The 27,347-nt window shown below is 39.2% G+C and overlaps 1 protein-coding gene across 1 annotated transcript in view; it reads left to right on the plus strand.

The window, feature by feature from the left end:
- LOC124545130 (septin-1) overlaps positions 1–25,236 on the plus strand; it is a 54,770-nt gene extending 29,534 nt beyond the window's left edge. The window contains exons 7-9 of the mRNA XM_047123956.1: positions 5,650–5,810; positions 16,595–16,696; positions 22,910–25,236. Of these exons, the coding sequence (XP_046979912.1) occupies positions 5,650–5,810; positions 16,595–16,696; positions 22,910–23,039 (393 nt within the window). The 3' untranslated portion in view covers positions 23,040–25,236. The remainder of the gene's footprint in view (positions 1–5,649; positions 5,811–16,594; positions 16,697–22,909) is intronic.
- The last annotated feature ends 2,111 nt before the right edge of the window (positions 25,237–27,347 follow it).

Here is a 27,347-nt window from a genome sequence, read left to right on the forward strand (position 1 = left end):
TTTGCTTCACACCCCGCAAATAATCCATTCATAATACAGATGTAAAACAAAACATAGTACTATAGGTAGAGACATTCCGAATAAAACACGTTTGAGTAAAGGCTGTTAGTAACACCAAAGTCAGTCAAGTCATTCATAGATGAGACATAAACTGAAATTGAGGATGACAAAGCAGAAGCAAAATGCTTTACTCTTGTTTTCAAATGTATCGATTGGTATTGTCCCAATTTAATTTTCATGCCACTGAAAAGATGAGCGAAATGAATATTAGTGCCAGTGGTGGTGAGAAACAGCTGAAATTGTTAAAATTGACCTAAGTCCCATGGTCCAGTGGAGCCTTGATCAGATTCTATACCCAGTTTGTGACTGCGTTAGCCCTTCTGTTAACTATAGTCTACAGCTCGTGGTCTAGTGGGCAGCATTGCTGCCTCTGGATCGCGGGGTCCTGGGTTTGATTCCTAGTTAGGTTGTCGATTTTCTCCTCGGGGACTGGGTGTTTGCGTTGTCCTCATCATTTCATCATCATTCATGAAAGTGGCGAGATTGGACTGAGCAAAGATTGGAAATTTGTACGGGTGCTGATAACCGCGCACTTGAGTGCCTCAAAAACCAGTCATCATCATCATCTGTTAACTATAATCTGTTGTAGATCCCTTGAATAAAAAATAATGTCCAGTAGTTGGAAGAAAGCATAGATCACACCTGTCTACAAGAAGGATTACAGAAGTGATCCACAGAAGTACCGTCCAGTATCCCTGACATTCATTTGTTGTAGAATCTTAGAATGTATTTAGAGCTCAAACATAATGAGATATCTTTTAGAGAATGACATCCTCCGTGCCATCCAGCATGGATTTGTAACCATTGACTATGTGAAACCCCACTTCCTCCTTTCTCACACGACATACAGAAAGCTACGAATCAAGGGAGTCAGTTTGATGCAGTATTTGAAACATCCTACCAGATTAAAACAGTGTGCTGGACCAGCACTTTTAAACCATACGAAAATAGACTCGGTCTCATTAGTCTTAGATACATTCTGTGTCCTTATAACTAAAGGCATACTTGAACCGAAATACGGTGTTCCAATGTCCGTATTAAAAATCTTCTGATGCCTAAATGTCCAATAAGCACTAATGTCATGGGCATTCAAAGATTCAAGACCAAGCTTATTGTTAATGTTACAACAACTAGAGGCATGGTAGGTGCGTGGGGGTCCCTGCATGCAGACGGCTCAACGTTGTGCAGTAAATCATCTCTGCAAGTCTTGGCTTATGATTTGTTGCGCAACTCTGAGGCATACTGGATGTAGTAACCCTTGTGTATCTGCGGTGCCCCTGGTTTTACTAGGCACTGCGCGCACTATTGCTGACCGACTGAAAGTTCCTTATAATACATTGTAAAATCAGCTACAATTTTTTCATTTGCACATAAGGATGACAATTACTGAACTATAAGAAAAAAAGTAAATTAGTTACAGACTATGGTGTGCGCACACTTTATTCAACGTGTAAATGTTACTACAGATATTCGGATCTTGGTTATGACATTTTTGATATGCCTGCTATCATCGATGATGATGTGGTGTAGACAAATAGCACAATTGTGCATGACCCTTTAAAGTTTTGGAACATCCGTGCTGTTGATGATGTCCTGAATGGGTCAGCAATGGTTTTGAGGTTATTGCTGTAGACCTTGTCTTTAATATAGCCCCACAAAAAGGAATCGCATGTGTTCAGATCTGGAGAATATGGCTGCCAATTGAGGGCCGTGCCAGTGGCCTCTAGGTGCCCCAAAGCCAGACTGTGGTCCCCAAAGTGCTCCTTCCCTGCTTTGATGAGGTCGAGCTCTGTCTTGAATGAACCACATCTTTTCAAAATCAGGGTCACTTTGGGTAATGGGGATGAAATCATCTTCCAAAACCTCCACGTACCGTTCGGTAGTCATCATGCTATCGAGGAATATCGCACCGATTATTCTGTGACTGGACATTGGACACCACACAGTCACCTGTTGAGGGTGAATAGACTTCTCAATCGTGAAATGCAAATTCTCAGTTCCCCAAGTGCACCAATTTTGCTTATCGATCGATGCATCCAAATGAAAGTGGGCTTTGTCACTAAACCAAACAGCACATACTAATTCCCATCATGCACAGTCAACTGCGTAATTTGAACTTCCTAACGCAAACCATTCAGAAGTTATGACGGTTTTATTTCGTATAGTTCAGTAATTGGCACTCTGTACAACAGAGTCTTTAAACCATACAAAAACAGACTCGGTCGCAATAGCCTTAAGTACATTCCAAGTCCTTGTAACTAAAGGCATACTTAAACTGAGATATGATGTTTCGATGTCCCTATTAAAAACTTCTGATATCTGAAATGTCTGATAAGCAATAATGTCATGGGCATTGAAAGATTCAAGGCCAAGCTTGTTTTTAACGCTACCATAACATACAATTGTGGCTATTGTCCACCCCAACCATGATAGGCAGTATTCTTCTTTGTAAACGTAAGGTTCAAAAGTCCTCCAACAAAAACAGACGGCCTGCGAAGAACAGGTTGAGCACCTAATTGACTCTGTGTAGTAATTGATATATTTTGAACAGACTTGTAAACATACCACAGAAATGCCTTCTCCTCGTATAATAACACGGCATCGTGTGATTCGTCTGATGCATTGCAGTTATAAGGATTTGGGAGGTGTGTAAGGCTAATGAGACAGTCTTTTTTTGTATGGTTTAAAGGTGCTGGTGTATGTGCAAATGTAAAAATTGTGGCTTATTTTACAATGTATTATAAAAATTGAGATAAAGAGCCTTGCCCTAATTTAGAAAAAAGATACTATACATTGATCGTGTAAAAGCCAAGAAATGATTGTTCTTGGTGTTGCAGCTCTCGGGGGAACTCTGGGATGCTCTCTGTGTGAGGCACCTCTGGATATTTCTGTGAGTTGTGGCTCATGATTTGTTGTGTAACACTGAGCCTTACCTTTCACGGGTAATTGCTCTGCTGACTGATCGACCCAAGAAAGACTCACAACTCGCTCTCACAGCTTCACTTCTGCCAGCACCTCAAGATTAGATTAATTGCGGCACACACAGGCATTCTTCTCACAATCCATATTTTGATGTGACGGGAAAAAACTGTAATAACTGATACAGTGTGATGTGCTATTCATTTCACATTGGTTTGCAGCTCATGGATGTAGATGTAAATTATTCTTATTTCTGGTGTTGATTCCATGAACTGAGCTGTTGACTTGAAAAAGAGATATATTTTAATAAAAATTTCATTAAAGAATAAATATATTGGAAAGCAGTAGTTGGTTGTTTTAGTTGCATAAGCAGGCCTCTGCAGAATATTCTTGATTTCACACCACAAATAATAATTCTTTTTACACATATTTGGGCCCAGAAAACTTTACCTTGGCTTGATTAATTACCCCCAAAAAATAGCCCCATATGACATTATAGAATGAAAGTAAGCATTGTATGCTATCCGTTTGTATCACCAATGCCTGGCAACATTCAGATTGCAAATATAGATTTTTTAGGCACTTCAGCATTTCTGTGGTACACACCTCCCTGTTGAATTTATTATCGAGCTGTAATCTCAAGCATTTAACATTGTCAACTTATTTTATCTATTTATCATCATATTTTAGACATATACAGGTGGGAAACCTCTGAAAAGTTATAAACTGCATGTAGTGTGTTTTTTCAATGTTTAGTGACAAAGAATTGGCTAGGGACCATTTGGTGTTGTTGTTGTTCTTTATCTTCTTTTTTCCCAACTGATTATATGAATTAAGAATACTATCCCAGGTGTGAAGAATCAGAATTTCCTACTACTCCAGGTCTTTCAAAGCAGTCCCCTTGTGCTCTGAACTAAGTTCACATTTGTTTCTCTTCAGTATTTCTATATCACAAGAAGGCATTCAAATTCCATGCTCCACAATTCTCTGCTTTTTGAATCTAGCTGTTGCTTTTCGGAGTTGCAGTGTCAATGTTAGAGAGAGAATAATTTAATTATGTTCCAGTAGTAGTATTAGTAGCAGTAAGAGGTTGATGTATATTTTTTTTGTTTAACAATTATTATTTATAAATCCCATTACTGTATGCATTGACTTGTTATTGCAATAATTTTTGCAATTTCTGATGTCACTTTGCCATTTCTGAATTCCTGGAATCTGTTGGGAAAAGATTGTCATATTTAAAAGTGTTGTTTTGGAATGGCAAATGTTGGTATTAGAATATTTTTGTAATGGTATTTAAACAGGCTTTGAAAGTGAATCAAAATTTTTCTTCAGAATAAAGACCAAAATGATATAATTAGTTCTCAATGAAACAACTTCATCTAACATCAACAAATTATCATCTTTTCCCTGCTAGTTTAAATAAGACATTATATCTACCACGAAATAAAATTTTTGGATGCACTGATGGTTCAGTAGTTCTGAATAGTGATCATCCTTCTCAAGAAGAAATGCTTTAATTTCTGTTCTTGTGTGCTCACTCTCCATTTCAACAAAAAAAGTTCTGTAATTTTGCAGTCATTAAGAGCTTTATCACTGAGTGTGGTTTCTAGCATTTGATATTTTGTAGCAACCACTCTCAACTGGAGAAAGACGCATATGTGGTTTATGAGCCACAGTTTTCTGACTACTAGTGTAAAGTCGTCACTATAAAGGACAGTAACTGGTTGTAAATGCATGGCAGAATACATTGATGATTGAAGACTTCTGTGTTCAAAGTTTTCAGTCACAGTTTCTGACAAATTAAGTGTTTGACGCCAAGATCAGTTGGTTTGTATGTCAGACATCTCTCCCTCTTCCCCTCACTCTCCCCCTCCCTTTCCCCCTCACTCTCCCTCTCCCCCTCCACCCATGTGTTGGGAAGGAGGGTGAGATGATGGTGCAGACACACGCCTGTTCAGTGTGTGTGTGTGTGTGGGGGGGGGGGGGGGAGGGGGGGGGGATGGTGGTGCAGACACAAACCACCTGTTTATTATGTCATCTAGAATGCATAGTGCTTTTTACTGATGAATTCTGGTTCTGGTTGTTGTAGGATTCTAGTCACACATGAATTTGTAAAGAAAAGACATTGTGGTGGATACCATATAGCAATTAGTAACTGGAGGAGTATTGTTAATGATAATAAGTACAGGTATGGGTTACTGCAACCACATGTGTCTTTTCAAAAGTGCAGTTGGTCCAGACTTTCTCTTGATGAACATCCTAATTGAGTTGAGTTAATAGATTAACTTCAGAGACTCACCACATGGATTGACCACAATATTCCAGGATTTTACACATTTCTTTCTCAGGAAAAGCTTACTGTTAATACAAGTCTTGGGCCACTTCTTAGATAGTCTAGTGCCCTTGCCAAGCATGTGTAATACTTATTCACTGTTTTTGATATTGCTGTAAATTTTGATTTTTTTTTTTTTCATTCACTAGCTGCAATTTGCAAAACAGTGCCAGAGTTATTAAATTATGTTTATGAAAATGTCACATGTGTATGCTGACCTACAGAACTCATCTTTTGACAGTTAGAATTTTTTTAATTTGAATACTTGTCCTCGATCAGTGCTAACATTGATAAATATTTTATAATGATAACTAATATATATTATTTTCTGTCAGGTCCGGCAGTTGAAAGAAGCAGTTCCTTTTGCTGTATGTGGTGCAAATACACTTCTGGAGGTGAGAGGACGAAAGGTGCGAGGCCGTCTCTATCCTTGGGGGGTGGTGGAAGTGGAGAATCCAGACCATTGTGACTTTATCAAGCTGCGCACAATGCTTATGTATGTCTTTCTATTTAATTTCTCTTATAGTCTCACACTTCATTTGATTGTGTGATTTATGAAGATTGTAACATTATTAAATATAAGGAGATGTGAACTGTGTGGCTAGTGTGTGTATTAACAACAGACACACTATTTGCTGTAATGAGGCTAAGAACTGATATCTCTTAAACACACACACACACACACACAAACACACAAACACAAACGCACCCAAACACTGCATATCTAGGAATTTATTGGAAAAGGAGACTGGAAGAGACATACTAAAAAGTGAAAGCAAATTATAAAGAAAAGGAAAAAAGCTGTTCATGAGGACTGAGAAGAGATCATATATAAAAAATACTAATGTGATGGATAGCCAGCTGTATGGTAAAAGCTAAATGCGGTAGTAAAAGAGAAGAAAAGGGAAGAAAGAAGTTTGTACTGTAATGTTTCAAGTGTATTTGGGAATAGAATGTTCAGTGCTGCTGTAAGAGTTAGTTGATATATGAGATTAGTTGTGTTCATTTACTCCAATTAAACTTTGTGACTGACAGTTTGCAGTGGAGAGGTGCAGTGTTGCTGGCATGCAGCCAGCCATGCCTCACAGGGCACTGCTTGTAATATGCAAAACAGGCAACACAGTGAGCATATGGCACTCAAGGAAAAACTACAATTGGATGGTGGCTGGCACCTTCCACTCAACTCACTGAAACTTCAGTCACAAAATAATTTTAATCAGAGTGTAGCAACACAAAATTCTTTGCATAACTCTCAGGATAGTGGATAAATGCCATTTGCAGGATGTCCAACCTAACTCGTGCATCTGCAAAAACCATGGTAAGTTTTATTTGACAAGGAATGGGCCAAATAAACATTATTTGGCTGTAAAAGCCTTAACTGGTCATGCTAATGAAAATTGCTTGAATGACATATTCTAAAAAAAGAAAGATCAGTGTCATTTTTAAATACAAGATGTGATTAAAAAGTAATGGCACTTTTTTAATTTCATGGGGCTTATACATTAGATTTTCAGTTTTTTATGTTTTTGGTTCACACTTTCCTGATGTATGTTTGCATTTTGGCTGTTCTGAATATTTAGTTCATTATTGACATTCGAAAAGATTTATGTGTCTTCAAGTGCTCGGCAAATTTTTGCTTTCAAAAAAGATGGATCAAAGAATTTGCATTAAATCCAGCAGTGTGTTCTAAAAATTGTCTGTGACTTTTGGAGAATCCACTGAGTAAGAAAAGAGTTTTGAGTGGTGTAAATGTTTCAAAGAGGATCGAGAAGACAGTGAATTTGATGACTGCTCTGAACACCCTAGCACATCAATTATTGATTACTGTATGGAAGAAGTAGTGAGAGTTGTTCTGGAAAGTCACTGAATCAGCATCAGAAAGGTTGCTGACAATGTGGGCGTATCCTTTCTCTCATGCTGCGCAAATTTTTCAGACATTTTGGGCATGAAACGTGTAGCAGCAGTGTTTGTTCCAAAATTGTTAAATTTCGACCAAAATGATGTCACATAGATATTGCTCAGGAATATTTGAATAAAGTCAACAATGATCCAGAACTTCTAAAGAAAGTTATAACAGGTAACGAAACGTGGGTGTAGTGGGATGACATCAAAACCAAGGCCTAGTCATGCCAATGAAAACTGCCTGAAGGCCCAAAACCGAAAAAAAAAAAAAAAAATTGACAAATTTGATCTCTTGAAAGTTCTCCTGACTGGTTCCTTTGGTTACAGTGGGGTAGTGCATCACAAGTTCCTGCCTTATGGTCATATGAGCAATAAGGAATTCTACCTGGAAGATACACACCATTTGAGTGAAGAAAACAAGCAGAATTATGGTAAAACCACTTGTGGAAATTGCATCATGATAATGTTCCTGCTCACACCTCAATGCTTGGTCACGATTTTTTGGCAGAAATCAAAACTGTTATGTTGTCTCAACCACCATATTTGCCAGGCATATCCCTGTTTTGACTTCTTTCTATTCCCAAGGCTAAAGAGGACCATAAAAGGACATAGTTTTGTCACCATTGATGGGATACAAACAGAATCACTGAAGAAGCTCAACACTGTAATGAAAAGTAAGTTCCAGAAGTGCTTTCAAGATTGGAAAAAGAGTGGGATTACTTCGAAGGGGACAAATTTGATGTTGATGAATAAGGAAAGATTCGTTAAGAAAAACAGAAATTCTAATTACTTTTAGATCACACCTCGTATTCACTGAGTGGCAGGTGATTTCAGCCAATTCCAGACATGTATAATGTGACTACCTTTAAGTGTGATTAAATGTAGAAACTAGTTTCTAGTCTTTTTACAACTTAAGTGATATTTCTCAGCTCAGAAAGAGTTTTACTGTGTAAATTAAGAATAGTGAGCTACTTTTTTGTTTATTTTATTAGCTGCTCAAAGTGAAGTTATCTGATTTGATACAATTTTGAAATCATTTTATCATAACATTCCATTATGATTATGTCACATACTTTAAGAATACTTTCTCACATATTTTCTTGGGTTATTGGGGGATGGCAGTAGACAATGTACTTAAGTAGAAATCATTCAGTCAAAGAGCTCTGCTTGATAAATCCATTTGTTTGGATACTTTCTTTTCTGGACAGCACTGTTGGATGTGTAAGATGTGATGGACAGCCATCATTTTGATACTGAATACTTTGTCAACAGTGCAGTGGAATATGTTCCTGCAATTCTAGTAGTGTGCAGCTGAGGCTTCCATCAGTGAAATATAGTCTAGTAATTTTATTTTTCCAAGTATCACACCAAACAACTATGCAACAGCTACCTGTCACAACTGTTTCACATTTTCTTCTGCCCCATAATGCATATTGTATGTGTTCCTGCCTCCACAATTTGTAAAAGTGGGATAGTAATTTTACTGACCTACCAATCGTGTTCATCGATAGCCTCCTTCTTCTTAAAACTCCATAAGTTGATTTAAGACTCTTTGCAGACAATGTTGTTGGAATAGATTTTTCACATTTACACATGTGCATTACTGTTTTCCATCACAATTATAATCAGTGATGTATTACTCCCCCTGTTTTTACAAATAAAATTACAGTGAGACTGTTGAAAGAAACAATTAATAATTTTCGTTGAATTATTACATTACTTCCAACTGATTTCCTTTTACGATAATGTGAATGTTGGACATTCTAGTACTTTCCGCCGCGGTAGTGGAACACGTGCCAGAACAAATGGACGGCTCCGCCTCCGCGGCCGCTATTCCGGGCAGCGGCTCTTGCGCAGCGAGGGCACCACCGCTACACCACGTGCAGACAGCGGCCAATAGCCGCTCCCTCCGGTTTCGTGTATAGGGACCCGCTCTGCCCTAGCCCAGTCAGTCTGGTACTCGCTCTGGATTTCGTTTCTATCTCGGCGGTACTGTGTTCTGGTCGTTGCTCCATGTTGACATTTGCCTGGCTCTGGTTCCGAGTGGATTTACTGTTGGTGTTTGGTGTTGTGATTTCCACAAGCCTCCGTTGTTTATCTCTTCCTTGTTGTGTCGGTCGTGGTCATTTGTTGTCAGTTGTCGTTGGTCTGTCGTGCGACTCGTCCTGTGTTTACCCGGTGGTGCGTGCTCCACCGCTGCCGGCTTCCCCGCCTGGCGGCTCCAATCCGCAGCCCAAGGCGTTCCCGCAGTTGGTTTTGGTTACTACAGACACCAACCAGATGTGGCTTTGTGCAGCGAGACATATTTAGATGCATGTAGCATAGTTATCATAAAATGCAATGTCCTTCCATTCTAGATAGTAACTTAAGACATACATATGCTGTAGGCAGAGAAATTATTTTAATGAACCATTGGCTCAATGTCCTTAAAATGGTACAAATGGTGGTGCTATTTTATAGTGTGGAAGTATTGGCGCATACGAAAATTTACCAAAGCTTACCAAGAAACTCAAAATTCTCTAATTGGAATATTTCATAAACTTAACATGTTATTTGAAGAGACTTCCTCGTTTCTTGAATCAGCAAAATTTGGGCTACAATACTATGACAATGAATTTTTGAAAGGATTACCCTGTCAAATTGAAAAACTCTGGAATACTTATGATGATAAAAGTTTTAATCGGGATAACTTTTGAAATGTATAGTTTCCAGAAAAGATAACATGGTCTTTACAAAGATGGGAATGGGGTCTTTTAAGTGAGTTATGTCAGTCCAAAAACATGATGATTAGTAAGGTCGAATTTTAGCAGTGCATGTGGTCTCCACGAATTCTTTGACTAAAATATTTTATTTTTGTTGCAGGTTTCTGCTGCACTATTGATTTATTTACTTTTAGGTATTACATATTTCCATGGTGAACTTGTTTCGGTGTTTTATATTATCTGGTGTACTTGTAAGATGGTACAATACATATAATATTGTTCCTAATGTCTGTGTTAGATTCTTTGTCCGTGTATGGTACATTATGCTTACATCTTGGCTGGTATGTCATGATCAATCTTGCATCTTGGAGCAGAAGTATCGGTTACCTTTCTTTTATGTTTGATGATGTTGTTTTTATATACTTTTGTATAATTTTAGTATAATTAATTTTGACAGCGTTTTGACCGCAAAAGGTCCAGTGATGCTATATGTTTACAGTGAAATAGTGTTTTGCGGAAATTTGGTGAGTACATTTGATTATCAGAGAAGGTATTTCTTGGTATTATGTAAATAATATTCTATTGATTTGTGTTCGTTGTGCTAATTTACATTTTTTTATGATATTAATAAAATTTTCCTGGTATTTTTGATATTTAAAATCTGTTTGCTCATAATTTTGTCTGTATGATCATAAATTTCCATTTCCCCAAAATATCCAGAAGACAAACTTAATCAAAAACAGATTTTAAACACAAAGAATAAGTGGAAAATTTAATTGGCACTATAAAAGAAAAGAGAGTAAATTATCATGACACAAACCAATAGAATTTTTTTGCGTAAAACCCAAATAATCTATCTCTGAAAATAAACTTACTGACTTTCCACAAAATGTAATTTCCATTGTAAACATATAGCATTTCTGGAGTTGTCAAAGCTGTCAAAAACAATTTTACTGAGGAAAGTCCAGGATGGAATGTAACAATATTATGAGAAGGAAAGTTGCTGCTCACCATACGGGGCAGATGCTGGGTCGCAGATAGGCACAACAAAAAGACTCTCAATTGTAGCTTTTGGCTGTTAAGGTCTTCGTCAACAATAGACAGACATACACACATGCGCACACACTCACACAAACGCAACTCACACACACACTACTGCAGTGAATTCCAAGATTCTTTTTGTTGTGCCTACCTGCAACTCAGCATCTCCGCAATGTTGTTACAATTTTACTGAGGTAACACAAATAAAACTAAGTAAAAATAACATGATCATAACATAAAACAACTGATACCTACGCTGGAAGGTGCAGTATATGCCACAGTATAATCCAATATTGTCCGTTGTGGTGGGGCCATCATGTATCCATTTGGTGGTAGCCCACTGACAACACAGGGGTCGCACTGCTGATGCCTGAGCTGTAAACTCCCCATGTATGCCAAGGAGATGCCTGTCTTCCTGGGGTGTTGGGACTCCTGGCAACAGCCATCATGCCAGTTGGCCTTTGCTGTGGCTGGGCGGCGCCCGTGGGGAGAGCCCCTGATCGGAGTGGGTGGCATCAGCGCAGATGACCCGCAATGAAGCAGACTATGGCATCTCTTGCTGGTGACTGTACGGCACCAGTAATCTCTAAGAAGAGCAAGATAGATTACAATGCCAACAGGTATGACCCTAAATCGTTTCCCTCCCTTGTTACACCATGGAAGGAACGTAGGGCTACAGAATGGTGAGAGCCATATTCGCCTCAGTTTTTAATCTGTAGAACTGATGGGGACTCTTTTCTACCTACAAAGCCTCCATTTTTTGTTGAACACCTTGAGGATAAGTTTGGAGAAGTGACAGCGTTGTCCAAGATGCGAAATGGTGCAGTCTTGATTCAGACAGCATCCCCAGCCCAATCCTGAGTGTTACTCACCTGTGAGAAGCTGGGTGATATTCCTGTTTCCATCACTCTCCATAAAGGCCGGTCCAGGAAATAATTTATCATTGCAGTCTGACGACGAGCTCTGTGCCAATTTAGAATGGTGGGGTGTTCATTTCATCCGGCACATTTACGGGGGACCCAAAGACAACAGGGTTGCTACCAGTGCCTTCATCTTGGGCTTTGAGGGTGATTCATTGCCTGAAAAGGTCAAGGTGATGGTTTACCACTGTGACGTTAAACCATACGTCCCTCCCTCTATGCGGTGCTTTAAGTGCTGGAAGTTCGGCCACGTCTTCCCACTGCACTTCCAGCACCACATGTCAGGACTGCAGACGTCTACTGCACCCAGATACTCTGTGCGCCACCTCCCAATTGCATCAGCTGTGGAGAGCACCACTCTCCCTGCTCGCCAGACTGCCCAGTACTCCAAAAGGAGTGGAAAATCATGGAGTAAAAGACCCTGGACCGGTTGACTTACACAGAGGCTAAACATACTTTCAAAAGATTACACACTATTCGGTTGTTGTCGACATATGCTGCAGCTACATTACTATCGCCGTCCCAAGTCCCAGTGGCTACTCACTCTGTGCCAAGAACAGTGGGCCCTCTGGGCCACCAGAATACATCCACCCCCTTGGTGGAAGGGGGCAAATTTTCCTCCGCTGCTCCCAAAGCACCTACTTCAGGTGCAAGGCCGCCCCCCCCCCCCCCCTCAAACACAAGTGACATCGGTTCCCTCTCCCCTGCTGGAGAAGCAGCAGCCTCCTCTCGTGCAGAAGGGGTCTCGTGGGGCCCTCTTTCCCAAGGTCTCCACTAATGCCACTGCGGACACCTGCCAGTGGCTCAACCTGAGGCATAATCTGCCTTCTTGTATGCTTAATGCCTTCCTAGCCTCACGATAACGTCATCCTCCAGTGGAATTGCGGGTGTTTTTCCACCACCTGGCTGAGCTACGGCAATTGTTAAGCTTTATACCTGCTTTCTGCATTGACCTCCAGGAAACCTGGTTCCCGGCAATGCGGACCCCTGCCCTCCGCGGCTATAAGGGATATTACAGGAACCGTAGTGACTATAATAGAGTGTCAGGTGGAGTTTGCATCTATGTCCTGAACTCAGTATGCAGTGAACCTGTGCCCATTGAAACCCCTCTTGAAACTGTGGCTGTCAGGACAAGGACAACGCAGGAAATAACTGTCTACAATGTATATCTTCCTCCAGATGGTGCAGTATCCCTGAACACATTGGTTGCACTGATTGAGCAACTCCCTAAACCTTTTGGCAGATTTTAACGTGCGTAAACGAGGATGTTGAAAATTTACTGTCTCAACTTGACCTCTGCTTCTCAAACACAGGTGGCCCCACACATTTCAGCGTGGCACATGGCACATATTTGGCCATTGATCTCTCGGTTTGCAGTCCTGGCCTCCCATCTATCCACTGGAGAGCACATGACAACCTGTGTGGTCTGACTACAAGCGACATCTCCTCGTGGTCTTCAACAGGATCTTGTGCGATGGCATCTTTCTATTGCAATGGTGGGAGAGCACCATCATTCTGGTGCTCAGACCCAGTCATAACCCGCTTAATGTGGACAGCTACCAGCCCATCAGCCTTGTAGCTTTGTAATCTGCTGGAACGTATGATGTATCATCAGTTGGGTTGGGTCCTGGAGTCACGTGGCCTACTGGCTACATGTCAGGTCGGCTTCCACCAGGATCGCTCTATCACTGATAATCTTGTGTCCCTCAAGTCTGCCATCCAATCAGCCTTTTCCAGATGCCAACATCTGGTTGCTGTCTTTTTTGTCTTACGTAAAGCATATGACATGACCTGGGGACATCATATCCCTGTCACATTGTATGAGTGGGGTCTCTGGGGCCCACTCCCGATTTTCACCCAAATGGAACTGTTCCTCCGTACTTTACGTGTCCAAGCCGGTGCCTCCCCTAGTTCCCTTCATATTCAGGAGCTTTTAGGATGAGTCTGGTGACCAGCATCATGGTGGAAGCCAGAGTCCTTCCATTGAAGGTTAGGCGTGCACAACTGCTCGCGAGTTACATTGCACTCATTAGTAGTTCTCTTGTGCATCCGAATTACTGTCTCCTTTCCGAACCGCAGCCCAGGTCAGGGCGTACCGTTGCGGTTCGCGTCCAGTCCCTTCTGTCTGAACTGGAGTCCTTCCCTTTACCACCTCTCCTCGAGAGCCATGCACGTACACGTCCATGGTGTACACCTAGGCTGCAAATTCTTCTGGACCTTTCGCATGGCCCTAAGGACTTCATTAACCCTGCGGCTCTCCGCTATCACTTCCTCTCGATTCCCGACATGTACCAGAGCCATGAAGTGGATTACACTGACAGCTCAATGGCTGATGGTCGCATAGGCTTTGCGTATGTTCATGGAGGACATATTGAACAGAACTCTTTGACAGATGGCTGCAATGTTTTCACTGCAGAGCTGGCGGCCATATGTTGTACTCTTGAGCACATCGGCTCATGCCCTGGTGACTCATTTCTCCTGTGTACTGACTTCTTGAGCAGCCTACAAGCTATCAACCAGTGCTACCCTCACCATCCTTTGGTAGCATCCATTCAGAAGTCCATCATGCGCTGGAACGGTCCCATCATTCAGTGGTGTTTTTGTGGACCCCAGGACACGTTGGAATCCCAGGCAATGAAGTTTCCAACAGGCTGACTAAACAGGCTATGCGGAAACTGCTTCTGGAGATGGACATCTCCGAAACTGACCTGCGTTGTCTCATGCCACAGGGCTTTTTGGCTTTGGGAGATGGGATGGCATAACAGAACGTACATCAAACTGCATGTCATTAAGGAGACTACGAATGTGTGGCAGTTTTCCATGCAGTCCTCTCGCAGGGAATCAGTTGCCCTCTGCTGGCTCCACATTGACCATATGTGGCTAATGCATGGTTACCTCCTCTGTCACGAAAACCCAACTCGGTGTTGCTGTGGCTCACAAATGACGGTCGTCCACCTCTTGCTGGACTGCCCACTTTTAGCCGCTCTGCGGTGGACTTTTAACTTTCCCAGCACCCTACCTTCGGTGTTGGGCGACGATGCCTCAACAGCAGGTTTAGTCTTACATTTTATGCATGAGGATGGGTTTTATAATTTGATCCTTTGTTCATCTGTATCCTCCACCCTAGTGCTTTTAGGGTGGAGGTTTTAATGTATTGCAGAGTGACTGGCTTCTCCTCATTATTCTCATGGTCAGGCAGACATGGTAATCTGCTCCCTTGCTTTGATCTCTTGTACATGTTTCTTGCATCTCTCTGTGTGTTTCTTGTCTGATTTTGTCCATTTTAATGTTTGTTGCCCTTCTGTCATTCTTGTGGTTTTCTCCTTTCTTCCAGCTGTGTTTTGTATGTCTCGATTATTTTACTCCTGCCCTTGTGGAATTATTTTAATCGGAATGAGGGACCGATGACCTAGCAGTTTGGTCCCTCACCCCCTCTTTTAAACAAACAAACCAACCAACCAACACAGTTGGGAGGTAAAGTGTTGCTAGACAGCTCAGTCCAGGATTTGTCATGGCCACCAACAGCAATACTGTGAAGCCTAAAAGAATTTCCTTTCCAAGGCCTAAAAGAATTTCCTTTCCAAGTTTAATCTCATTTAATTTTCATTGTATCATACTAGTTTGGATTTGTTTGAAGGGAACAAATATGTAATGCTGATTTAAAAACTTATTGCGACCATCATATTTTTTCGAATATGCTAATCTAGTGAATTTCAGTAGTGTAAGCAGGCAAGGCTTTAGAAACCAAAGAAACCACTTACTAGTCACATCAAAATTATTGACATAACTCTTGCAGATGTCAGAGTTGCATGCTTCCCTTCATTTTAAGTATTCGTTAATCCACAAGATTAAAATATCTGATACCAATTGAGGGACCTGTGCATTAGGAAGATTTTCATCGAAGAGGGTCATGTGAAAAGAGAATGAAAAATGTAGACATGTGTAGTGTAACAAAACTGACAAATTTTGTTACAGTAGTTTGTTGGATAACATAACACTTATCCAGACATAAAGAAGCATTTTTGGTACTTTAGGCCAGAGCTTGAAAATCTTTTAGCCATTCATAAGCAAGTGCTGCTCCACTGTGACATGTAATCTGAACCTTCTTCTTTCATTGTTCCTTCCTTTATATTTACCACATCATATAATCTTATTTTTTTGCCTTTTCACCATTATTTCTCTTTTATTGTTTTTCTGTTGGTGCCAGTTCATCAGCATCTGTGGTACCTTTTGACTCTGTTCTTATGAGTGTCATTTAAATTTTGGCTTTACCAGTGCCGTGTAATTGGTTGTAAACAGTTAGGTGTCAAATTTTTTGGAGTTAGTTGTGTGTATCTTTCATGAAAATGAAATTTTCTTATTCAAAGCTAAAATTAAAAATAAAATAACCAACCATCTACACTTGAAGTACAAAGGAGGAGGAGGAGGAGGACCATTCAGTCTATTCACTATTCAGGGTGATTCTCTCTTCTCTCTCTCTCTCTCTCTCTCTCTCTCTCTCTCTCTCTCTCTCTGTCTCTTTCTCTCGTGTCTCATCTGCAGTTAGTTTTGCAGGGTTTCAATTTGTATTGTGCTAAAAATTGCCAACTGAGAAAATCTGATAATTGATGTAAGTTCTGAGCTTCTAAAGCTTTTGGGGGCATTGGCAGTTTAGAGATCTTAAGGAAAAATGGAGGGATTACTTATGGAATATTAACAATCTCATTTGTTTGCAGAACCCACATGCAGGACTTGCAGGAAGTGACACAGGAAGTACACTACGAAAATTACAGATCTGAGCGACTTGCTAAAGGAGCTTCGGTGCCAAAAAGGCAAACGTAAGTGTTTTATAGTTTCTGTTATGTTGAAACTGGAAGTATTCAATAAGTGATATCTAAGGCATGAGAAGTGTTATTGATAAAAAATAAATTTCTTGGTTTTGAGTCTGGTTAGCAGGCCATCAATTGTCTGGATAAACAAAAATGTGTTTTCTATTAATCAGTTTGGTGAAGCACAAAAAATTAACACTTTGAAACCAGAGTAATAAAATTACATATGGACATTGCATTTGAACAATACACTACGGTGATAAGGCATGGGAGACCTCTTAATGTTGTCTCTGACCTCCTTTTGCCTGGTGTAGTGCAGCAACTATTGCGGCATGGACTCAACAGCTCTATTAAGTTTCCTGCATAAATATTGAGCCATGCTGCCATAATTGTGAAAGTGTGGCTGGCGCAGGATTTTGTGCATGAACTGATCTTTCGATTACGTTCCATGAATATTTGATGAGGTTTATGTCGGGTGAGCCAAGTGGCCAAATCATTCATTTGAATTGTCCAGAACGTTCTTCGGACCAGTTGTGAACAATAGTGGCCCAGTGACATGGCACATTGTTATCCATAAAAATTCCACCATTGTTTGGGAACAAGAAGTTTATGAATGGCTGCAAGTAGTCTCCAAGGAGCCGAAAATAACAATTTCCAGTCAATGATTGCTTCAGTTGGACCAGAGGACCCAGTAAACATAGCCCATGCCATTGTGGAGTCACCAGTAGCTTGCACAGTGTCTTCTTGACTGTTTGAGTCCATGGCTTCGTGGGGTCTGTGCCACACTTTGACCCTACTATCAGTTTTTACCAACTGGAATTGGGACTCATCTGACTAAGCCATGGTTTTCCAGTCAGAATGGTCATGAGCTCAGGACAGGCACTGCAGGTGATGTCATGCTATTAGCAAAGGCACTCATTTCAGTCATCTGCTGCCCCAAATTTACCCGCTCTTTCCTGATGGTTATGTTTGGCATATATCCCACATTGATTTCTCCAGTTATTTCACACACAGTTGCTTGTCTGTTAGCACTGACAACTCAGTGAAAATGCCACTGCTCTCAGTCATTAAGTGAAGTCTGTTGGCCACTGCGTTGTCTGAGGTGAAACGTAACACCTGATATTTGGTCCTCTTGACACTGGATCTCAGAATATTGAATTCTTTAGCGTTTTTTGAAATGGAATATCCCATGCATATAGCCCAAACTGCCATTCTGCATTCAAAGTCTGGTAATTCCTTTCATGTGGCCATAATGTCATCGGAAATATTTTCATATGCATCACCAGAGTATAAATCAACAGCTCCGCCAAAACGCTGCCCTTTTGCACCTTGTATTCCTGATACTACTGCCATCTGTATATGTGCGTATCTCTGTCCCATAACTTTTGTCACATCAGTGTAAATAGATGCATAAGTTATATATAGTATAGATGTTAACAACTTTCAGGCCTGGAAGGATCAAGTATGATTGTAAAATCCACAGCAAACAAAGTGACTCATTAAAATGAGGAATACTTATGCATTCTGTAGAGTCACAATACTATAGGGCATTGGTGGTGATAAGATTAAATTTTCGTAATTCAGAAGGAACAAAAGAAACTGCTCTGTCAGACACGCATCAGTTATGCTGCAAACAATAAATATAATGAATTGGGTGCATGGCCATTCATAAATATGCATTTATTTGCCTCTAAATAGAAGCTCAGTGCTAGTCTCAAGGTTTGTCATTTAGACACACTTGGCAGGTAATTATGATATAGTATTGAAGACAATTTTATAGGACTTGCAAGGACTGTATTTCTACGGTACTGAACACCATTTCAAACAGTACTGAGTTGGATGAGGGGATAGAATAAGTGGAGATGATTCCAAGTGGTGGTTTGCAACCCACTTCAGCAAAGAAGGAAGATGTGTTGCTGACTGAAACCTTACAGGAGTGTCCTTATTTTATTTCTCTGGAGTTCCAAGAGCATTTCGTAATGACTGAAGGAAGCTACATTGTCCTGTTGAAAAGCATCTTCAAAAGACGGGACTGCAAAATATCACCACATGCTTTTGTCTTTAATGAAAAGTGGAGACACATAATATTCAATGATGAATACCCGTTTTGAATAGAAAAAGAAGTCATGACAAGTTGTATGCATACAAACTTAGAGGGGGTTAGTTTCACCTTTATTCAGTATGTATACATTTGTTTCAGGTTGATATGGAGATTGTCATGAGGGTTTGAAATACTTCATTGATTTGATTGTGCCCTTACTGCCATTCAGGATCTTTTGTAGCAGGTAATCTCCAGTGTTACCCTTTGTGATGGTACGATGTCCAACAGGTATGATTCCAAGATCATTATTGCCAGTAAATGTGTAATGGCTAGGTTTACTGGGAGCTGTAAAACCAGACTCCTCTGTTAGCCTGCAAAGGATCTCATCTTGAATAGCATAGAGAACATAAGAGCCAGTGTGAGGAAGCTGATAAGATGGGACTTGCAATTATCTCCTACTGACACTCTAGGACTGTGTGTTGCACATTTGGAAGACATTAGCACAAAGAAGGGTCTTGCTCTGGACTAGTGTTGCTTAAACCTGATATTAAATGCTAGCCTGCTCTCCAAACCAATCTATGTGTACATCTGTAGTCTGCCTATAGTCTGCTAACCAGAGTGAAGTGCGTGGAAGAAAGCATTGTATCACATGTCTTTTCTATATAAATGCTTCTTTGTTCACTGTAATTAGTCTAATCTCTTAAGTGTTTTTGCAGTCTCCACTGGAGCAATATATAGGTAGCCATAGTATATTTCTAGATCCTCAATTAAAGCTGGTTCTTCGAACTTTGTGAGTAGGCTTTTGTGGCATAATTTACGTATCTGTTGAAGTGTTGGTCATGTAACTAGAAATGAAGAGCATTGAGTGATAAACTTCAGATTTTCAGATGTAAATTAAAAGAAAATTACCAAGTAACCCCCATTAATACTATTTAATGTTGACACCATTTCTCTCGTGATGGTATGAATAACGCTCATAACTCACATCAATGATCCAATGAAAATCCACATGCCTTTGTGGATACATATTTTCAGTAACACTTCTCTGTTTATGTACAATCTGGTATGATAGACAGTCACTGGATTTGGCCTGTTGTGTTACTGCATTGTCTTACAGGGCCCAGTTATCTAGCCCCCTGAGAATGAGCTTCCAAAATTATTCGAAGAGGTTTGTTGGGCTACAAGGATAGCTATGTTCTCCCAGCATGATGGATCTCCTGCACATTCGAGTCATCAGGTAGCACCATATCTCCCCATGTAGATGGATCAACAAAAATCATCATATTTCTTGCCTGCATAGGTCTCAGGACATCACCTCTTCAGATTTTTGCCTGAGGGTATGGTTTGAAAGGTGAAGTCTACAAATTAAAAGTAAGCAAAGTACAGGAATTGATCATTTGAATAATGACTAATGCATTTCTCATAAAATAATGCCAAGATGACCTCAGAAAAACTACTCTCGAGAGTTTGAAAGTGCATTGAAGTTGGAGGTGTGATTTATGGAAAACAGCTTCAAACTTAATCATTCTTATTTTTTTAATGAGATTATGTTGGGCATTGGTTGTACATTTATTAACAACATCCACCATTGAAAATTCAATCTTTCAAGTGCACAGGTGCGGAAAACACAGCATCCTATGCATCACATTATTATTATCCATGTGACAGAGGTTGACACAAGCCATAGAAGCTCCTGTCATTTTTATACTTCTTATTAACACTGGCTACTGCATTGTTCTGAGCACCAGTAACCACTTGAATATGACCAAAATATCTGAATTGCTATAGTCGATATCATTAATAAATGGACGGTCAAGGTAAGTCATTTAAAAATTCTGGGACACTGTGAGTCCAGAACAAGTATTACTGTGTTAATTATTTGCCTTTATGTAGCACCACTTGTGAATATTTGTATGGGTTACAGTCTAAAATCTGTATCTTGATAAACAATAAAAACTGGACACATTTCGTATGGAACGATTTGTTCAAATTGGTCTGTAGTAACACCACCTAAAATATTTATTATTGTTCGTGAAATAACCTGTAAATAAAACTGGAAACATTGTAGTTCAAATATTAATGCTGATCTTGCTTGTGACCTGAGCTTAGCACACTTTCAAGTCTACACCCTGTAGTATAAAATGGGAGATCTGTAGAAGACCACAATTAAATGTACTTTGCTTAAAAATTGAAATAATCTTACACAGCCCTAAAGCAATTAGTTAATTGCACTGTTTTTACATCCAGCTTAAATATTAATGATGAGAATATAATCTCAGAAAGCATTCTCTGAATGGTCCACTATCCACAACCTGGAAAGTTCATGTTTTGCTGCTTCTAAATGTGTGTGAAGAATACTGATTCTCTTTTATTCCCCTAACAGTTTACTCAGATTACCCACTCTGCATTTCAAGAGAAGGGCCTCACTGGTTTCTTCATAATTTTTGTGCATCAATAAATAAAAACTCGTATCATACCCCTCCGCTAATGGACCTCCATTAGTTCCTACAACCATCACTAGTGGTCAGTTTTGTCTCTGCACAAACTTAAAGATAAATAAATAAACAAAAAAAGTAGAGAAATTAATTATAGCTCCTGAAGTAAATTAAGCAGACTTATGAATCAGTTATTATGCAAAGACACAATAAATGCTAATGCTACAACATTTAACTGCAAATACAAAAATATTTTGTTGCTTACACCTAATAAATGTAAGGTGAATAAGCACTTGCATTTTCAACTATCCACAAACAAAATACAATCTTCCGGTACCAATATAATAGCACATTTGTGTACAAAACTAAAGGAGGAAAGTAACTTTCGCATAATGTGTCACTGCCGTGTATGGCAGCTCAATGAAACGTGGACCATACGTAGAAAAAAACTGCTACAGTGTAGTACAGAAGGTGACTGAAAGAATTGTGAAATGAGATGAACAGAAATTACACCCTTATTTAAAGACAGTAATTACACTGAAGCCACTGCAATTTATGATGGTTGTCTATGGCATCCATTCTTTCACCAGCACTGGATGGTCGTTGGTACTTGTGTGCTGCAATACGTCTCCCCAACACATTCCACAGCTTCTCAGTGGGATTTAATTCAGGGGAATGGGCAGGCTAGTCCAATCATTCAATATACTCTTGTTCCAAGAGCCCCTCTACCTGCACAGTTTGATGCGACCGAACAATGTAATCCATGAAAATGCACTACTGAAATGAAATGACACACATGGGGAAGGAGTACAGTGTCACTACAACATTGACCAGTGAGTGTACTGTGTTCAGAGATTTGGAGGTTAATGCACCCATGCCCAATTATGTCTGTTCACACCTTAGCACCTGCACCACCAGAACAGTTATGTTCGACAGTGTTATTGGGTGCATTGTGTGTTCCCACCTCTCGCCATGTGACAGTACGTCATTAAGTTTTGCACACAAGTGTGTGTGTTATTTAAAGCTTTGTTGGGACCTTTTTTTATGGTTTTACTTGTACATAAATGGATACCTATTAAAACATTGGGCTCCATAGTGGTTAAGAGGAAGAATGAGGATGACATTCCTCTTTACAGCTACATCATTTTCCTGTGTTTTGCCAAAAGAGGCATATTGTTCAGTATTTATCCAAATGAGAGTGTTAAAAACAGCCCTATAAAGATCTCTTGCTGAAATGATACTGAGCTATCACTCAGGATGAGTTCTGTGGGTGACAACATGCACAAGACTGCAGAGACAAGTGAGCTGATATTTCATAACAAGGGAACTCTCAAAGTTGTTTTGTTCTAAGTATCACACATAGACATCCTCTCCTACACAAAACTGACCATCAATAAATCACTATTTTGCACATGCAGTGAAACTTGTCATAATATCCCAGAGATGTTTCAGAACTTTTAATTGCTGACCACCTTTTATTGATTTATCCTTCTCTTGAGAACACCTGTATACCCTCTGCATATTGTATTATCTTCTTTTACCAAAGAAAAAAGGAACATTAGAATTAGAGAGCTTTTCATTTGTCTTTTCTGTTTAGAATATTTAGAATCTGCGTTTAATTACTCTCGTGCCCAGTTCGCATTTATCTGTGTGTGTATTGCCCAATGTCTCCACTATACAGTGAGTTGGTTATTGACTCGCATTGTTGAATTCTACATTACTATGTGTGTCTTTTTTTCTGGGTAGGGTGTTGCCAGAGGAGAAAGTTGGTGCAGGTGAGAAGGATCGTATCCTGCAAGAGAAAGAAGCAGAACTTCGACGAATGCAAGAGATGTTAGCCAAAATGCAAGCACAAATGCAGCAGCAACAGCCTTAGTAATGTCATGTGTGGTTTTTTTTTTTTTTTTTCATTTTATTTAATGAGTAATGTGAAGAGTTATTAAGTCAATTTCATTACATTGATTTAATTTTTCGAAATTATTATGAAATTATGTTGCATAAGAATATAAAGGATAACCATTGTTGATGTAGGAACATCTGCATACAAATTGTTGGAAACATTCTTTTTGTTTGATTGGTGGCTGCATCCATAGCCAGTACCTTCAGTAGGTACAGGAAAGAAACACCTTTGCTGTGAATGTACTTACTTCAGTTAGGAATGTCACAGATTCAACTGTAATTTTAGGAATGAATATGTACTGTTTGAATGTTGCTAGTAAATTATGTTCCATGCTGATATTGCTTATACAGGAAACATACTAATTGTGGATAAATGCCTCCATTGTCTATCAGTATTACTTTCCCTTGACTGTGCAAATGATTTCTGTTGAATTTAAGACACACCAGTCCATCTGATTACTCTACTCTTTCCCACAAAGGCAATGAACAGAAATTTACAATGTACACAGTGAACAAAAATGTTTTGGCAGGAGTGTTACTATGATCCTTACAATAATAAGGTTTAATCACTAACATTATTACATGTCTGATAAAGGCACTTTTTCCAAACATTTTATAGTGCAAATATGTGTTGGAGAACACCCACAACAGTTAGACAAAATGTGAAAGAAAATAATTTATTATTAACAAGAACAACTTAACTGTGCATGCATTAGAATTTAAAACAAAATTCTAGTAAATATTCCTGGCACAGTTGTATCTCTGAAATAATACTTTATTTTTCTCTTATATTCAAAACAACCTTATCGGAATTTATTTTATTATTAGTTATACAAAACAGTATAATGGCAGTTAGATGAGGTATATCTGCTTGCTCTTCTGTCAGTCAGTATAATTTTTTTTTTACCATAAAGTGGCACATTCCATAGCATAATGGATATTCTTTTGTACAGAGCAATCATACAGATTTGTTACCTCATCTAAAATGTGCTGTACTTTATTAGTAGCTCCTTCCTGGTGTGTTAAATGTCTATTCATTATACTGTAATCAGAATTTTGTAGTTTGAAATATATGTCCTCCTCTGAATTCTTTTTCAAATAAGATGAAGTACTCTTTATCCTAAGCTGATTGTCTCTTCATGCTGAAATGTTTACATTACTCTTGTGCTAATTGATATTAAGGCCAGCCAATGATCTGATTCTTTGTCCTCGCATTATTTATATGACATAACAATGTCATATTTCATGTTCATTATAAGACCAGTTTTTTTCCCCTAGTCTATGATCAAAAAGAACTTATTATTACTTGTTATGTTTCAATGCATATTAGTGAGGAAGCATAATAAATGGTTAGTGGAATGAGACTGGTTTTCCTTCTCATTTTTCACAATCATAACATTTGTACTTAGATATTTTGTTCCTGATGACTAATGACTGTTAATAGTTTTGACATGGATAACTTCACATTTTTTTTGTGATAGGAGTTAGTTGTAATTGCTTTAATATTATAAATTAGAAAATGTGTGAGTGTAACAGTTTTATAAATCTGAAGATTTTATTATTTTTTGTTCTGATTCCCTAAGCAGTATGTGTAAATATTGTGGTACTGATATAAAGCAGAAATAAATTACCATGTGAGAAAGTATTTAAACAAGAAGAAATCCCTTTTTTAATAAACATTGTGCCTAAAAAAATACAACTATTTAACTTTTAATGTGTCTGATATGTTCATCTGCAGAACAGTCACTTTAATGTGGTTATTTATTTTCTATTGCCTCTGCTGTTTTTGCACTAGATAAACTTTCATACTCCCAGACTGCATTTGCAAATTATATGCACAATATTTTGTATAAGATGTTGGTTTTTTTATGTAGCTATAGCAGTATATTCAGTTAAATTGTAATGTGCCATGCATATTCTTTTAAAACATTGTACATTTTATAATTATCAACAGAAAATGTGAAAAAATTGTGAGTTATTGGAGATAGGCAGAACAAATGTATGAAGAATTTGAAAGTGTGTCTGTAAACTATATTACTCACTATTTTTTAATATTTAGAAATATATTTGTCATGTATGAACCAGATGTTTATTAGTCACTAAGATGACTATGTATATTCCAGTGATGGGATAAAGTATTTTTATGAAAACTAATAGATAATATCTCCCAATCACTGCTAAAAAAAAAAAAAAAAAAAAATAAATAAATAAATAAATAAATAAATTTAATTTCAGAAAGATTTTAAGCAATTATTTATTCTATAATTTGTATAAGCTGTGCTCTTATAATCATCAGGAAATACAAATGCACATGCGTGAAGGACAAGAGGAGCAGAGAGGCAGAAGTAAATGAATCATCATTTTCAGTATAACCTTTGGGAATGTGGAATACATCAGAAATATGAGAAAGCAATGAAAAAAAGTTTCAGTTCTATCTCTATATGCACAATGTAACATGGTACCTAATGGGAAGTTAAGGAATCTATGGAACTTTCATTACTCAGTGCTGTTATGTATTGTTTCCACCTGCTGCCAACCTTGGTTAGGAAACAATAAAACACTCCATAGCAGTGCAGCACTGGAATAGGTAATGCAAATGCAATGTTGATTTTGGTTTGCTGCTTCCTCTCCCCCCTGGAGGAGGTGGAGCTTATGTGCCCCGCAGTTTCATTCCCTTCGCAGCAACCACAGTGCTTGCTGGCAATCACATGCTTCCAGATTCCTACACAAAAAGTGCTGCAAAGTTACACTGAAGAGCCAAAGAAACTGCTACACCTTCCTAATATTGCGTAGGGCCGCTCGAGCATGCAGAAGTACTGCAACATGATATGGCATGGATTCGACTAATGTTTAAAGTAGTGCTGGAAGGAATTGACACCACGAATCTTGCAGGGCTGTCCATAAATCCATAACAGTACGAGGTGGTGGAGATCTCTTCTGAACAGCATGTTACAAGGCATCCCAGATATGCTCAATAATGTTCATGTCTGTGGAGGTTGGTGGCCAGCGGAAGTGTTTGAACTCTGAAGAGAGCTCCTGGAGCCCCTCTGTAGCAATTCTGGGTGTGTGGGGTGTTGCATTGTTCTGATGGAATTGCTCAAGTCTGTAGGAATGCCCAGTGGGCATGAATGGATGCAGGTGATCAGACAAGATGCTTATGTATGTGTCACCTGTCAAGAGTCATATCACTCCAACTACACATGCCCCACGCCATTACAGAACCTCCACCAGCTTGAACAGTCCCCTGCTGACATGCAGGGTCCATGGATACAGGAGGTTGTCTCCATACCCGTAGACATCCATCTGCTCGATACAATTTGAAAATGAGACTCATATGACCAGGCACTATGTTTCCAGTCATCAACAGTCCAATGTCAGTGATGATAGGCCCAGGCAAAGTGTAAAGCTTTGTATCGTGCAGTCATAAAGGGTACACGAGTGGGCCTTTAGCTCTGGAAGCCCATATTGATTATATTTCATTGAATGGTTCGTATGCTGGACTTGTTGATGGCCCAGCATTGAAATCTGCAGCAACTCATGGAAGGATTGCACTTCTGTCATGTTGAACGATTCTCTTCAGTTGTTGTTAGTCCTGTTCTTGCTGGATCTATTACCAGCTGTAGCAATGTTGGAGATTTGATGTTTTACCGGATTCCTGATATTCACGGTACACTCGTGAAATGGCCATATGGGAAAATCCTCACTTCACTGCTACCTCTGAGATGCTGTGTTGCATTGCTCATGCACCGACTATAACTCACTTAAATCTTGATAACCTGCCTTTGTAGCAGCAGTAACCAATCTAACAACTACACTAGACACTTGTCTTGTATAGGCACTGCCGACCGCAGTGCCGTATTCTGCCTGTTTGCATATCTCTGTATTTGAATATGCATGACTATACCAGTTTCTTTGGCGCTTCAATGTATCTTGTATGTACAATACAAATTCATGCAATTGCATATCATTGGAAAGGATACTTTCAACAAAGCTGCATCTATGAAAGTTTTGGCTGCTGTAGTTAAATTTCTATCCTTGAAAATATACGAAAAATTGGTTTTGTGATATATGTTGCATTGCTTGACAAGCAGTGAGGCTTTAGGAGGGACAAGGTTACTACTGCCACCTTCATGTGTATTATAACTAGTATTGCTTTCATGTTCACATGGGTCCAGACATTTGATAAGGAGATTCTGCATGCTTGTTCACATCGAACGCATTCGAGATTAGACTCTGTCACCTTGGTTAGGGCAGCTGGACTACTACTTTTAACATATTTTTAAAA

The sequence above is a fragment of the Schistocerca americana genome, chromosome 8, assembly GCF_021461395.2.
Source record: "Schistocerca americana isolate TAMUIC-IGC-003095 chromosome 8, iqSchAmer2.1, whole genome shotgun sequence".
Taxonomy (NCBI): Eukaryota; Metazoa; Arthropoda; class Insecta; order Orthoptera; family Acrididae; genus Schistocerca; species Schistocerca americana.